The sequence below is a fragment of the Cariama cristata genome, unplaced genomic scaffold (genome assembly GCF_000690535.1).
Source record: "Cariama cristata isolate BGI_N322 unplaced genomic scaffold, ASM69053v1 scaffold3509, whole genome shotgun sequence".
Lineage (NCBI taxonomy): Eukaryota > Metazoa > Chordata > Aves > Cariamiformes > Cariamidae > Cariama > Cariama cristata.
The window spans coordinates 93,199-108,309 of record NW_009637299.1 but is presented as its reverse complement, the minus strand read 5'-3'; the positions used below and the strand labels follow the sequence as shown (position 1 = coordinate 108,309).

Genomic DNA, 15,111 nt, shown 5'->3' with positions numbered 1-15,111 from the left:
GAGCAATTTACCAATTTTTTTTTTTTTTTTTGCCTCTTAAAGTTTTCTCTATTTTAATAGCTTGTTCTGTGGTATAGTGTAATAAAAGTAATCATTAGATTTCAAAACACTAGTAGTGATTTTTCAGGCTAAGTTGAAAATACAGGCTGATCCACTTCAAGCTGAGGTCAGCTCAAGATCCCATTTAACATGAAGCAAATATTCTGACCCTCCTGTCCTTACCATCTTTCTGGCCCATAGCCAAAACATGATTATGCATCACATTTGACCTAAATTTACTAATTGTTTTGGTCTTCTGAGATCCTCCCCCAAAAGTCCTATGCTTCATATGTTGCTAGGGTTTTCCCATCTCACTATTCTCAAGGCATAAAACCACTCATCAAGAGTGGTTTAAAGGATTTCGTTCAACATCTTTGTTTTATTCTGTTTTTTTAAAGATTCTGTTGCTTATTGGTATTGCACAAGAGGTAGGATAGTGATGTTGGAAGTACTTATAGCAGTCTTTGGTTTTCATAAACATATGCATCATAATGTGAGGAAAATAACAACACTTCAAACACATTTGCTTATTGATTTTTACATCTGTGTAAGGCCGAATCTAATTCCACTTCTATGGCATTATACCAGGAAAGCATATTTTCGTCTAGCATAGCTCCGAACCCTTGTAAACTTTCTAAACATGGAATGCTTTCAGTAGAAGACTTGACGTTACCCACACATGAAGATTTCCCAATTCTATTAATGCATGTAGCAGTAAGAGTATTTCTCTTTGTACCAAGGAAAAAATTTATTGGTAATGCCTATTTAGCATCTTTGACCAGAGGGTTTTTCACAAACATTTCAGAATAATAGCTGTGTAATTTGACTATGGAATTTTTTTAATCTCTAAAGACAAGCTAGCTGGTTACTTTTCACTGGAATCTGGAATAAACTACTAATCTTAGCTTTAATTGTCATCTTATGGAACAATTGTTTTCACCTGCAGAGACTGAAGACAGAATGGCTATAAGAGTCAGAGGTCTTTAGAGCCAGTAGTGGTCTAGTGTACGTCTATAGGTGCTGTAGTCATTAGCTGGGGAGTCAGTTGCTAAACCCCTTGCAGGATGCGGTTGCTGTGATAGTGCCATGTCCCTGTATCTTCCTGTACTTTTCACCAGACTTCCTGTTTGCAATCTTTACGACTCAGCAATTTTTGTCCTGGTGCATCCTGCTTTCTAGCATAACTGTGGATTTGGTGAGCACAAGCTGATTTAACAGGAGTTGTTTCAAAGTCAGAAGAATGGCCTCATGTATTGATATGAGGAAGGGTAGAAAACCCAGCACTTGGTTCAGTGAAAATGAGACCTGATCTAATATTAGTCAATATTTAGGACAGTAAGTGTTCAATCACAAACTTCTGAAATTCTGTGAAAGTGGTTTGTTTGTTTTTTATTGTTGGGGTGTGTCAGTGGGGATCTATAGTTCTGATCATTGTCAAGCTTCGAGAAGGACTTCCCAGATGCTTTCCTCCTCTGTCCCATGCCTCTTTGCTATTAGGATGAGAAAGTGGTCAAAACAGTCTTTGTACCGTACTAGGTCACCCAAGAAAAAGCACTAAATGGAAATGAGCCCTTCTGTGAAAACATGTTTTCCATAGCCAGGTACTTCTAGGTTGATATATACTCATCTTCACGTGATTTTGAATATTTTCAGTAATACAGTTCAGTCCCATTTGTAATGTCATGAATTGAAATCTCTAATATTTTCTATTTAACTATGCCTAGCAATTGACCATCTTTTTTTTTTTTTTTTTTTAGGTATTGGCACATTAATAGCAAACAATGTTTATGATGCAGCATACCCACTTCATGATGTACGTATACACCGTTAAAAACCTAGTTCTCTGATGGTATCACTCAGTACTGCATAGACATTAATGTTTATTGCCTGTGACAAGGAAAATATATTGTAAGCATGTGATTCTAATGTGAAAACTCTTCCGTAAGTACATTGCAAGTTGTGTCTGTAAAGTAAAATCAACAATGTAGGAATAGCTGAGCAATCTTTTATTGAATTTTATCTCTTTTTACATCAGTTACTGAATTATTTTCTTTCTCTAGGGTGAATATGAAGGCCAAAATGATGACATGAATGAAAGAAAGGTAAAATACATTGTAAAATTTTCATATTAGATTTAATGTCCTAAATGCTATTGTAAAGTATTAGCCGGTGTGCAATCAAGTAAATGTTTTTACAAATGAATATATTTTTTGCATGACTTATTTTCCTGTATTTCTGCATATAAAAAGTTTTTCGCAAGACTTTTTATAGTCTTCTCATGAAGCATTTCAGTGAATTTAATTTGATATTTACATCTTGAAATGCTTCGAGTTTCCCTCCGCATGCGTAGACAAGATTGTTCAACCTGTCAGGCAGTGAAAGTTGTTAAATAACTTACATGATTGTTTTCTTTCCGTAACCAGATGTTGCTACAGAACAGCAGTTACTAGAATAAAATGTAGTTGTATTTTTCATTAGATTATGCATTTAATTAAATTACATGCAATTTCTAAAAATCTGTTTCCAATTATTTTGTAAATAAAAAATTTCTAGCTACAAAAGACTTTTGAAAATATATCACTCACCAACTCTCTGCACAAGAGAAATGGATGCATAATCAAAGACTATGTGAATTCAGACTGTTTTTAATACATAAGCTTACGAGCAAATGAGCAAAAACATTTAATTACTCTAATCCATTAAGATCCATTCCATATTGTTCTCTAAACTTTGCTCTTTTTTTCTCCTTAATATACAAATAATAGGATAGGAAATGAAGAGGGAAAATTGTGGGGAGAAAAAGGAGGGGAGGGAAGAATGAAGAAAAAGAGAATGAGTGGATGCCTAAAATATTTACTATACTAGAAATTAAATTGCAAATATTCTTGGTGACTTGCAAATTATTTCATAAATGTTTTTAACTCTGTGGTATTATATGTTGGTATGTACCATCTGTTGCTTGAAGGAGGGATAAGAAACTACCATTAATTTGGCAAAACACGGTGTAGTTCTCAAGAGTGTGATTGCCCCAAATGATGATTATTTGAGCATTTGAAATGAAGACTGATTTCATAAGTCATACAAATGAATTTGATTTCTCCAATGTTGGGTTAATAAAAATTTGAAAACATAATCTTCTTTGTAGTTTTTAGTAAATAATGTTAACCTGTAACCACTAGATGTCTTCATGTGCCGTGTACAATTTAATTTACTATACGAACCTTGGTAAGCAAAAGCGACACAGTTGGCAAACAAACTATAAAGAAGCTTGTATGTTCATGTCTGTTTTATTGAACTTTTTGATCATGAAGAAATTGTCTACTCTGCCTTTGCAGAATTTTCTCTGAGTAAGTGATAATCGTGATACAGTAATGGACTCTGAAAGTCAGCTACGTGGTTTACTGACTTACAATGTTGCAAAATTTTTAGAGAAGAAAGGTAAATGAACATTAATCAATGGAGGAAGATTGAGTACTATGGAATAGGGGGGGAAAAGGCCCTAAAAGGACTAGTATCTGGAAAAATATTCACCCTACTAGTTGTATTTTCTGCTGCCTTCTTTTTATTCTGCCTATTAGGCTCGGTTATGAAGTGTTAAGTATTAAAAACATAAAAGCTTCTTTCCAGAAATACTTCATTGATTATTCACATATGTCTCTGCTGCCTAGCCATTGAATCTGCTGTAGTATTTCTATGCATAACATCATCTGTTTTCTATCTGAATCTAATAGTCTCAGTGTTTAATTTCCTGAAAAGCCCCGATCAGGTTTAAAGGAAAGGGGGGCATTTCTGAGCTTTTTTTTTTCTCTACCCCTTTTTATTTTATCCATCTTAACTTATCTGTATCTCCCATTTCAATTGTCTGTTGTATAAGCCCCAAAACCGATGAACTGATTCCGTCTGGGGTACTTAGGCCAATAAGGCAGCACAAGTAATTAAGGTTTATGTACCAGTTCATAATATAAAAGGTTAATCCTTATTATCCCTATTCAGGATTTCCTTGGAGAAAAGGCACAGGGAAGCAGTACTTTTGTCACATCCTATGTGTGTTAGAAATTGGCAGTCAATGAAACCCACTCTTTTCCTAAGACTGTTGTTTGGAGTAAAGGAATTTCCATGTTTTAGTGTGATTTCTGCTCTAGAAAAAAATCTTTTTGAGAAAGCTATTGCACAGCAGCATGGTAATAACTTGCCATGAGTATAAACACTGACTTGGTCTTCTTTAAGCTTCTAGCCCACTGGCAACTTGTAACCCTTCATTGCTAGCAAGATATTTGACACTGAGAAATACATGAGGGCTTTGTTACCTATCTGGGAAACACACTGTTGTCATATACTACAACGACATCCCTAGAATATCAGAAGCAGATTGGAAATTGTTATTATAAACTTACAGAAAGTACCGCTCTTAAATGAAGCTGATAAAATACAATAAGCTCTATTACAAAGCTTTCCCTAGAATTCCTTTCAAGTGAATGAATATCATGAAAGGAAGCACATTCCAGCTTCCAGATTAAGTTTAATCTTGTAAAATTGCAGTGTTGAGACTGAGGTTTAGTGTGGGCAAGACACGTGAATGGAAAATATTCATACTAGAAACTCACCTTCAGTGCTATGGCTTTTGGAATCAGAATAATCAGCATCATTCTGTCGTCTGACGTAACGCCATGGCAACCTGTTCCTGAGCTGACCGCAACTTTAGGAAGACCTTTCTTTTTGCTCTTCAAATTCCATTCTGTAGCTATGTTCAAAACAGCATTTAAGTAGTTTTAAGAATTTAATAGATTTAACTTTCCTGTTTCATATATTTCAGTGAATGCATTTATTATTATGATTATTTATGGAAATAAATAAAATTGTGGGTAATGGCAAGGGCTGATTTTGAATAGGTAGCCACAAGTATTCATATGAAAATATCAATGTGGCAGTCAGGGCAGTCCTGTTAACTCCTGTTGAAGCCAAAGAGAATCAAACCTAGTCTCATCATTTCTTTCCACACGTGCAAAGCATTTTGCAAGTCTGTGCTCTGTAAGAGCAATATTCTAAAAGCCAAGACTCCACACTTCTTCAATCTCATTGCCGAATTCCCAATTGCTTCAGCAGTGTAGGGTTTACTTCCTGATCTATGAACAAAAAATACCTTATGCTGTCTCTCTAATGAGTATGCAATGGCATAGCTCTGTTCACGTTAGTAGGTGCAAGCCAGTTTCCATATTCTGAACAATAATACTCCGTCGGGTGCATGTTTGGAAGATCCAGGTCTTAATTGCTCACTTGATATTTATTTAGTTCTTTCACATAGCATCTGCAGGAGGAGAGACATTATAAACATTAGAAAAATGTGATGTGAAAAACCTCAAAATACGTCAAGATAACTCTGCAGTTACAGTATCTGAAATTTCTCCACACTTATTTTAATTGTGCTGTTAACTTCATAAGATGGTGTAGTGTGCTGCTAGCTGTCAAAATGCACTATCTGACAGCTGCAGCTACTGATAATTGCAAAAACAATACGTACTTTGTTACTAACATCCTCTCCGGCTCATGCATACTTACATAACCTCAGTGCAATAATCTATTATTTACTGGAAAAAAAGTGCCATGCTTAATGAGCATCTATTTTACAAATAGAAGAGTTTGCAGTCTAGTCTGCAACTAAACTGCTGAGTTCCACATATTGAAAAAATCTATATCTTACTCTTTTAAAATTACTGATTTTGACTATCTTTGGAGTTCCATTTTTTTCTGTTAAAGAAAAAAAAAGTAAATATTTCATTTAACTTCTCAGTAGAATATCCCGTGTACGTACCTGGTTGTGTATTCATGTGCACGTGTTTCTTGGTTTGTGTCTTCCTCCCTAGCAGCTTTAAAACTTATTGCGCAAACACAACCAAAGTTTACGGAATAGAAGCCTCCAAGGTATTAACTCAGCAATTACATTGCTTCACATTAACTACAATTTCCATGAGACAGGCAAAGAACAGTCAGTTAGTGCGTACAGCAAGGGAGGGCCTGAGGTATGAGGTCATCTCTTGGCGCCAGCAGATATTCCACACAGAAGCTCGCTCTCAAAACACAGTTTCATCGCTACTCCAATTTGACTAGGAATGATGTGGTGCCTTATTTAAAAGGAGCTGACCTCACCTCGTGTACTACTTTTTCTCTGGACTTCCTCCACTTCTTCTTTGAAAAAAAGAGACAAAAGGCTTGACACCTGTCTTTTTGGATGATACAGATTTATAATCTATAAATAGTGCTGTGGTTAATTTAGTTTCATTTATCATCATATTCTGGTTATTTGTTTATTATTTTTTGATGCACTCTCTACTTCAAGAACTAGTTTTCAATGACCGTGTTGTCTTAGACTGTCTACAGTCCTTTCATAGCATAAACCTGTGAAAGAAGTATGAACAGCTTGGGTGGTTCCACAGAAAATCTTACTCTTTTGCATGGGACTGCCCTGATTTTTATCTCTCTCTGAAGAGAAAATATGGTGAAGAGTCATCTAATAAAAGATCATGCTGACATTTCCTCTGAGTTTCCTTTGCTCTTCACATAATTCTGCAAAGTTTCATTTTTTGAATGTCCTTTCTGGATTATTAATAAATTCATACACAGTTATAAAATGTACTGCTATCAAATTAACTCTTTTATCAAATTGTTAGTTGCATGGTAATTTCTATCCAACAGCTAGCCTTTGTTTCAGAACGGTGTGATGTCTTTCACACCGTAATTACATGTTTCCTTTACAGCCTCTTGTAAAAGCATGTCGCAGGTTTCTTTTCTCTTTTTAAAAGCTCAACAGAGTTGTGTCACATAGATCATAGCAATGAAGGAGGGAATGAGGAAGACTATCCCTTGCCTATTGCAGTTGAGTGTATTGAGGTTAATATACCACAGGTCCTTAAATGTTTCCTTTTATCCCTGACTCTGTTCCCGCTGGATTCCTCCCACTGTAAGAAGTTTCTGTAGGATCTGTGCCTCCATTTGAGCTGTCTGTAAGCCGTGGGTGAATTTGCATCTCCAGAAGTAAACGTGTGAACTTGGGTGTCCATGTGCAGCATGGGGACAGAAGGGGCTTTTATATGGGCTCTACTGGGTATAGTAGCCTCAGGAGCTGAGCAGGAGAGCAGACTGATTTTGACATATTTATAACCTCTTGGTATGTTTTTAAATACGTGTTTACCAGTTTTGAACTCCTACCTCAGTTTACTTCACCTTGAACCTGGAAACACTGGTCAGTACTATCTATATATGGTGTGATTCCAGATATTAAATAAATTACATCATAGAAGAATTTCACTTTGTAAGTAGGATTATTTCTAGCATCTTACCAAAGATTTCCACAAGACTGCAGCAGCTTTTATTTTTCCTTTTGAGCCTTTCTATTTAACATCGCTCTCTAATAAATGTGGTGGGGAGGGAGTAGGTATGTGGAGAAGTGCGTACACCATCCTCACATTGCTGGTTTAGTTGGAGTCTTCCCTAACTGTCTGAAAAATGTGCTTGGAAGTTTGTATTGAAGGATGGGAAACTGCTTTTTTGGTACATATATTTTGAACTCTTAGAAGATATTTGTAAAACCAGATGAGATCGCTTGTTTCAAGTTAATTTTCTGTTTTTTTGTTGTTTGTTTGGTTCGTTTTTTAAATTTAGTTGCTGTATCGAGAATGGGCAAGATATGGAGTATTTTACAAGTTTCAGCCTATTGACCTCATAAGGTAAGACAGACTTGTATAAAACACTAAGGGACCTGGTTCTTAGCTGATATAGATTAATTAAGTTTCTTCCAGTTACTTCAGCAAATGAAATTTTGGATTGATCAGAACATTAAAAATAATACTCTCACTGCTTTTCTGTAGCTGTGATGATAGTTTACTGTGACAGAAATACACTAAACAATAATGTACCTTTGTTTTTGTATAGTGCTTAGTCCTGCAAGAAGGTCATACTTCAGACTTCTTTTAAAAATAGTATTAATTCTTTCAAAAACCAGAAATTCCCATTCACACTGATGGATTTTTATTGGAAAGTATGGTCACAAAATCTGGTGAATAATCAGAAGCTGGTGTTCACATCATGAATCAGTGTGAAAGTATTTGAAAGTTTTGAAATTTATTTGATTTTTTTACTCCTGGTTTTACAAGTTTTATTCCTCTGAACACATCCATATGTGTTCCCAGTGTTTTTTGTGTTTTTTGGATTTTGACGTTACAAACATAGAAGTTGGGCTTAAAATAAGACGGCACAAAACCACCATGCTTTTTAAGGAATTTCCACAATATCTCTAGAAGAAAGCTAAACCAAAACAAAACAAATTTTCCTGGATACTAAAAATACCGAGTAAAGAAAAGGAAATGTTTATGAAAATTGCTGACTTGAAATATTCTTACATAAGATATCTGTCTAGGAATAAATGAACTGTGATATTAACAAACAAACAATAGAAAAAAAAATCTGTTTCTGGATAATGTGTATTCATAAGAAAGATGACATTTGTTAGCATTTATCTTTTGAATAATTATTTCATTTATTAATGAATAATTTCATTTACCTTTTGAATAATCAAACTCCAGGTTTTATTATATGATCTGCCTCTACTTGGTTATCTGCAAAAGCTGGTATTAGTAATATGGATCATCAATAACCTTTGTAAAATGTATTTATTGTATTTTGAGTTAAAGTTGAAATACTGAATACAGGTTTTCAAAGACTTAACCACTAACTTGTAACATGAGCAGAATCGCTCTTTATTGGGAGCGAGATGTTTCAAATTGCCAATTAAGTGCCAATCAAATTGACCATCAAATCTTATTGAGGTTCTGCGAGGCTTTGAAATTTCCTTTTTTTTGCCTTAATGTTTTTTGTGCAAGATTTATGTGCTTTTTGAATACCAGTTATTCCAGGCCAGGCTACTGTAGGAATAGGTAAACTCAGAACAGGATTACACCACCTGGTATGTTGTTAGTAAATACTACAAATGTTAAGTTAAACTGTGATTTGCTAGAGGAATTCTCAAGTTTTACCAGACCTGACAGCTCAGCTGAATTAAAAATAGAGGGACATCTGCTTACACTCGATCTTCATTAGTATTTTGCTGTCTCCATTATAATGTTTCACTATACTGATATGATTTCATAGAAATTCTGTGGTTTAAACTTCTGTGAGAAAGAAAAAAAAGACCAGACATGTGCAATTGATTCTCTGTTCTCAGAGATGATTTTTCTTGCTTTTATCTTCCATACTTTGCTTGACTGCAAGTTTGACTGTTACCACTAAAATAAATATGGTTTTTATTTTCTGGTTAATGTTAGAGCTTTAGAGTATATATACCTGAAGAATTACTACTCTTTTCTTTCTGCAACTGAAATAGGGTTTTGCACTTCTGTACCGTGGGGGGGATTTGAGCTCAGTCTCTATGTGGATGCTTATTCCCTTGGCAAACATCAGCCACACTTTGTAGGTTTTGATAATTTACTGTGATCCTTCTTTCTTAGATTGATTAAATTATATTCAGCTCTTTTCTGGTTATGGGAGCACGGTGTAACTTAACAAGTTTATATTCAGGCTTTGATGGGCAGAAGAAGCAGCCTTATACTCAAAGCCTGTTCTGACTGGTGTTTTCAAATAAGGTAACTCTGTTGAACTGTGTTGCTAAATAATATTCACATCTCCAAATTAATTAAATTTTTTAGTCTAATTTTTAGTACAACTTGCAACAGTCTAAATCTTTTTAACTCTTCCTGTTTCACCTTTTTTCAGTAGGAATGCCAATTGAAAGTCATTCTTTAACTCAAGTGCCTATGCTGGAAGACTAGGTATGGCACTGTAGAATTATTATAAACCATTCCCAGCGCCTCAGTACCTTGCTTCTTGCTGTACAGTTGTTGCCAGTTTTCAAGTGATTGTACACCAAGGCTAGGAACCACGTATTTGTTATACTCACTCACAGATTGGGGATTCTCTGAGGTGTCTTCTAAGGTCTGATATCCCAAGGGAATGCTAACTGCAGTCAGTCTTAGAATATTTTCAAGTTCTTAATAACATAAGCCAAAATAAAGGCCCATTACGATATTCGCTACAGTTCCATTCACCTCTGTGTCTTCATCTGTAAAAGTATTCTGCTTTGGCATTGTGAACCTCTTTGGCCTATAAGGAAAAGGTAATTTTTTTGTAAATTAGGAAATGCAGTTGTGAGTGAGGAGGGCTTCAGCAAATGAGAGCACTGTGGGTGTTACATATTTCTATTCCATAGCAACACACTTTCAGTTAAAAACTTTAAGGGAATATACAGTGCAGATCAAGCAGATAGTACAGTGTGAATAAAGGGTTGATTTGTAAAATGTTTATAACACCCCGCCTCTCGGTGCACATCCAGATATTAAATAACATTGCTTAAAACAAACCCTGGTGAATGCAGTACTGTATTTTCAAAAGCATATGAATGTCTAAATATAGCCATATGAATTAGATTTTTGCCTTTCATATATGTCTACTTTCAACTCAAATGAAGAGAATGATAAACATTTTTTGAGAGGGAAGTTACTTATTTGCTAACAAATATCTTAGGCTAGAAGTACTGAAAAAGATTTACCTTCTCTTGCAGTCACCCTTGGACTTGGGAGGCATGAGTGATGTATTAACAAGTAGGATGTGCAGGGGTTTAGAGATTTGTCTGTTATAATATACTTTTTTTCTCATCCTAATTTAAGTATTGATTTCTACTAGAGGGGAGTTTCTGTAGCGTAGCTTTCTTGTAGGCATGCATTTAGCAGCAGAAGTTCCTCTCAATCCTTGTGATGTAATATAAAAGGTGCTATAAAAACATCTATGGTTCAGTGATTTTTTTCTATTTTGATGATATTCTTTTCTCAAATGAAGATGAGTTTGAACCTAGTTTTTAGCAATTTTTGCAGTTAATGCGTTTGTTAGCTTCCTAAGGGGTAATACTGCTGTTGATTCAGAGACAGCGAGGACGTTCCCTAGGAGTTTTATGAATCTGCATAAAGAAAAGGAGGTTTATGATTTGTTTTTTAATAAATGTTATCATATGTTAATCAAAGTTTTAACAATGTGATTTTAGAATTAATACATTGTCCTTAGACCTACCCTCTGCTCAAAGCAAGGCCGGCTTGAAAGCCAGATCGAATTGTTCATGAGTTTTGAAATCTCTAAGGATAGAGATCACACAGCTTCCCTGGGCATCCTTTCCAGCATTGCATCACTCTCAGGGGGAAGAATTTTTTCTTCCTTTGAGACCAAATTTTCCTTGGTACAACTTGCAGCCATTGTCTCTTATCTTTTAGCAGTGCACCTCTAATGAGTTACAGCAAGTCAAGAAAATATCCAGCAAGTATATGAAGCACAATAGAATTTATAGTAAATTATATTTCTGGTTGAATGCAACCTTTAATGCTTAGGGGCTCTAAATGACAGATGAAGTGAATATGCTAAGGTTACTGATATCACAGAGGGATAGTTATCCTTCTGAGACAAAAGCTTACTTAACTGCCAGAAAACTGACAAATTATCTTCTTAATGGACATCTTGAAGCACCTGCAGATGGGAACTTATGTATGAACTAAAAGTCCAGACATGAGACCATCATCATGGAGGGGAGGTCCCCTTTTGTTATCTTGTTATTAATATAAGATTACCTCACTGTAGGGAACTCAAGCAGAGCTAGCTCTGTTTTAATTGTGGTGGAGCTTATTTTAATATTAGAGCTTCGAAGAGGTCCCAGCTCTTCAGGTCCTTCTAACCCATCTCATTTTTCATGTTTTCATTTCTATTTCCTATTGCTAGGACTTCACCTAACTTCTTAATAACAGGCTACATTATCTATAGCATGATTACTTTGAAAGCTCCAAGTCTCTGTATATGCTTATCTTGCTGTAAAGGCTAAAACTGGGAAGACATGGTCATTGTAAACATTAAGACTATGTATACAATAACTCTTTTTGCAGGAGTAGGTGGAAAAGAGTGTTAACCAAAATATTATTTATAGTGTATAGCGTGTAAATCAAAACTTGGGAGTTTCGGTTACTCAAACTGTCTGCCTAATATATTTCCTCCTTCCTATTTTTAACTGTGTTTTCCGTTGGTATGGAAAATTGTTTCAACAATCCTGGCCCTTCATTGCAATGTGCCCATGTTGAACCTGCTCTTGACCGAACACTCACCAGTTCCCCTCTGTTCCTGCATTTAAATGCTGTCTTCCTAAAGCACAGCAGCCTGTCATTGTCTCTTCCTGGGAGTTTTTAAAGCAACGACAGACCTACGATGTTCCAAAATTGAATTGTCTCAACTTTGGATACTATTGCCTTCACTTTTGGTGTCTTGGGGCCTGTGTAGTGCAGTGTTCAATGTAAGCAATCAGACCCCAAAAGTGTTATTGCTGGTTTACCTTTTTACTTTTTTATTCTTTCATCAATCTTCACCACGAAAACCAAAACCAGGTATATCTGCTTACCTTACTTAGCATAGGGTAGTTTTAAAGGAGAAATAAAATAACAAAAGGGGAGTTCTGCTGAAATGGTGTTTTTATTGTCTTTAGAGATAAGTGTTTCTTCCTTGGCAAAAGTGTGGTTAAGATCAATTTCTGGTTCAGCGTTCCCCTCACTGTGGCCATCTATCCTGCTTAATACATTAGCAAATCACTGCTTCTTTCACCACCATGCTTTGTAGCCACATTTTCATCTCTTGAGAGAGAACATTGTCTCCCCGTACTGCCTAAAACTCTAAGAACTTGAAGATAAAGGTTTGCGGTGCCCTCCCTAATTCCAGAGGTACACTTAAATGTTGTTCGATCATTGTTTATGCTAACCTTGGGGTTATGGATCCTCAAAGTGCAGGTTCTTCTGTATGTTTTAATTCCTCTGGTTCCCTGTCCCTCTTCTGTTATTACTGTGAATTAACCTAACCAAGTGTCTGATCTTTTTTTTTTTTTTTTTTAATGCAATGTAACGGCTTTGGCAGAAAACAGCTTTGTAGTACGTGATTATCTCACAGGGATTGAACAACCATCTCTAATGCTTACCTCGGAGCCAAGCCCTATCAATCCAGACTAATATTTTGGGAGAGAGATATATACAGTGCCCTACTCAATGGTGGGTTGGCTGACCCAGCAGGTCAGTCTTACACTTCCCAGATTTGTGACAAATACCTCTATCTTTTCTGAGAGCCAGGTTTCGCAGCAGGGAACAGTGACGTTTGCGTCCCACCTACAGCCAGCAGACGGAGAGCAGTGAGCTCCCTTCACACCCTCCCTCTGCAAGGCTCACATGAGTGTCACTGGCTTCAGTAAGGCTGGAGAGAGAAAAGAAAACTCCACCACGGTAGATGCGCAGGGTACTATCCAGTTCCTAATGCCTGGACAATAGTTATGTTATGAACTTTTCTCTCTGCTGAAGGAACTGCTAGGTCAGGTGGTTATTTACCACCTTTGGAGTAAGACACCACTTACAGCATGGGATCTGTACCCTATTACAAAGAGGAGCTTTCCTCTACCTGACAGTTCGATTCCTTATTTAACAGAAATGCCTTTTCAGTAGAAACCAAGCATGTTTCAAGGATACTCATTAATTCTTTTCTTTTATAGCCCCCTTTCTTCACAGCAGCGTGAAGGGGATTCCCTTTCCATTTGAGGAAGGAGGGAGCTTGCTTTCTTTTTGAATGTTAGTGACCAGTGTGTTTAGAGCGTTGTGCTTTCCCCCTTAGACTGTTGAATTACTGTAGCATTCTTCTGAGATGACACTGGTTCATGGGATCCTGGAGAGCGTCCCCTTATGCCAGGTGGGTAAAGACAGTGAAAAACAGTTCTCCTGGTAAATAACTAAATGACTCAGTCCCCATACAGAAATATGGGAACACTGCAACTCTTCCCTGACTTTAGCAGGCATTCACAAAGATGCTGAGGCTATATGGGAGGAATTCTTTATTAGGAAAAAGAGAAAAGAGCTTTAAGCCTGGGAAAGTGCAGTAATCGAACAAACACAGCATTAAGTAGAAAACTGCCCATGAGCTCTACCAGTGACTTTGGCAGTAGTCCATCTAGCTCCTTTCCAAACCTCTGCTGAGAACATGCCTGAAGCAATAATCTGAGCATATCTTCTCTCTATAACCATTTTGCACTTTGAGTCCAACATCTTTTTATAGTTCCAAGGAACTCTACAACAAAGATGCATTCCCAACTTGGGGTACATTCAGCTTACAGTTCATCATCATTAAAGCACTAGGTACAGTGGGAAGTGCTATGCCAGCATCCACTCAGCCTTGATGTTGTCCTTTTTGCCTATTTTTACACCAAGGAGCTTCCTAGAGGGAGCCAGAAGCGTGTGGGACCCTGAAGCAGAGTGCTAGCTGTTGAGAAAGGAAAGCTTTCTCCTCCATTATAATTATTTCCCCCTTCCAGTGTCTGTGTGATCTCATTAACCCTCACGACCCCAGTTTATTTATAAATGGACTTTTGTATCATGTCATATGTCCATTAAATGGACTGCATATTAGATGCTTGATGTCAGGACAGCACTTTTCCTCTGCAGTTGTAGGGAGTTTCCCTTCCACCCCTGGAACTGCTCGTCACAGGGCTTACAAGAGTGATCCAGCCTGTGTTTATTGCAAAGCAGAGGGTTTTTTGCTCATGGTGCATAAATCACGGAAGAATTTGTGTTGAATTATTCTGCTGGATGCAGGCCTGTGACTGGAGAGAGGTGATTTACTTACAGCTCTGCATTTCATAGACTTTGCCAGTCCTGTAGGAAGTGGTTCTCTCGCTGTCTGTTTTGGCAAGAGCTTGGTCTTATTTATTGGTGCTTGTATGAGAGATGGAATTTTAAACCAGTAGGCTTGTATTGCAGTGATGAGGAAAACCAGATCCCTGCTTTCTGATAAACATAATTCCCAGGCTTCAGGTCACTGTCTGAGCACTAAGATCCTCATTACCATCCAGATTCCTCACTTCTTTGGTGGGATTTTCAAAAGTTAGATCCAGCAAAGGATGTGCACATTTACATCAGTACTGACACAAAGCCAAGGCTCTGAAGACTGAAGTTGTTGCTGTGCAGCTTCCTG

General features: G+C 36.8%; 1 protein-coding gene across 1 annotated transcript in view; it reads left to right on the top strand.

Moving 5' to 3' along the window:
• Window positions 1–15,111, top strand: part of LOC104167867 (anoctamin-2-like) — a gene marked incomplete at its 3' end in the record, with an annotated part of 149,627 nt that overhangs the window by 43,745 nt on the left and 90,771 nt on the right. The window contains exons 8-10 of the mRNA XM_009708257.1: window positions 1,797–1,852; window positions 2,100–2,141; window positions 7,696–7,760. Of these exons, the coding sequence (XP_009706559.1) occupies window positions 1,797–1,852; window positions 2,100–2,141; window positions 7,696–7,760 (163 nt within the window). The remainder of the gene's footprint in view (window positions 1–1,796; window positions 1,853–2,099; window positions 2,142–7,695; window positions 7,761–15,111) is intronic.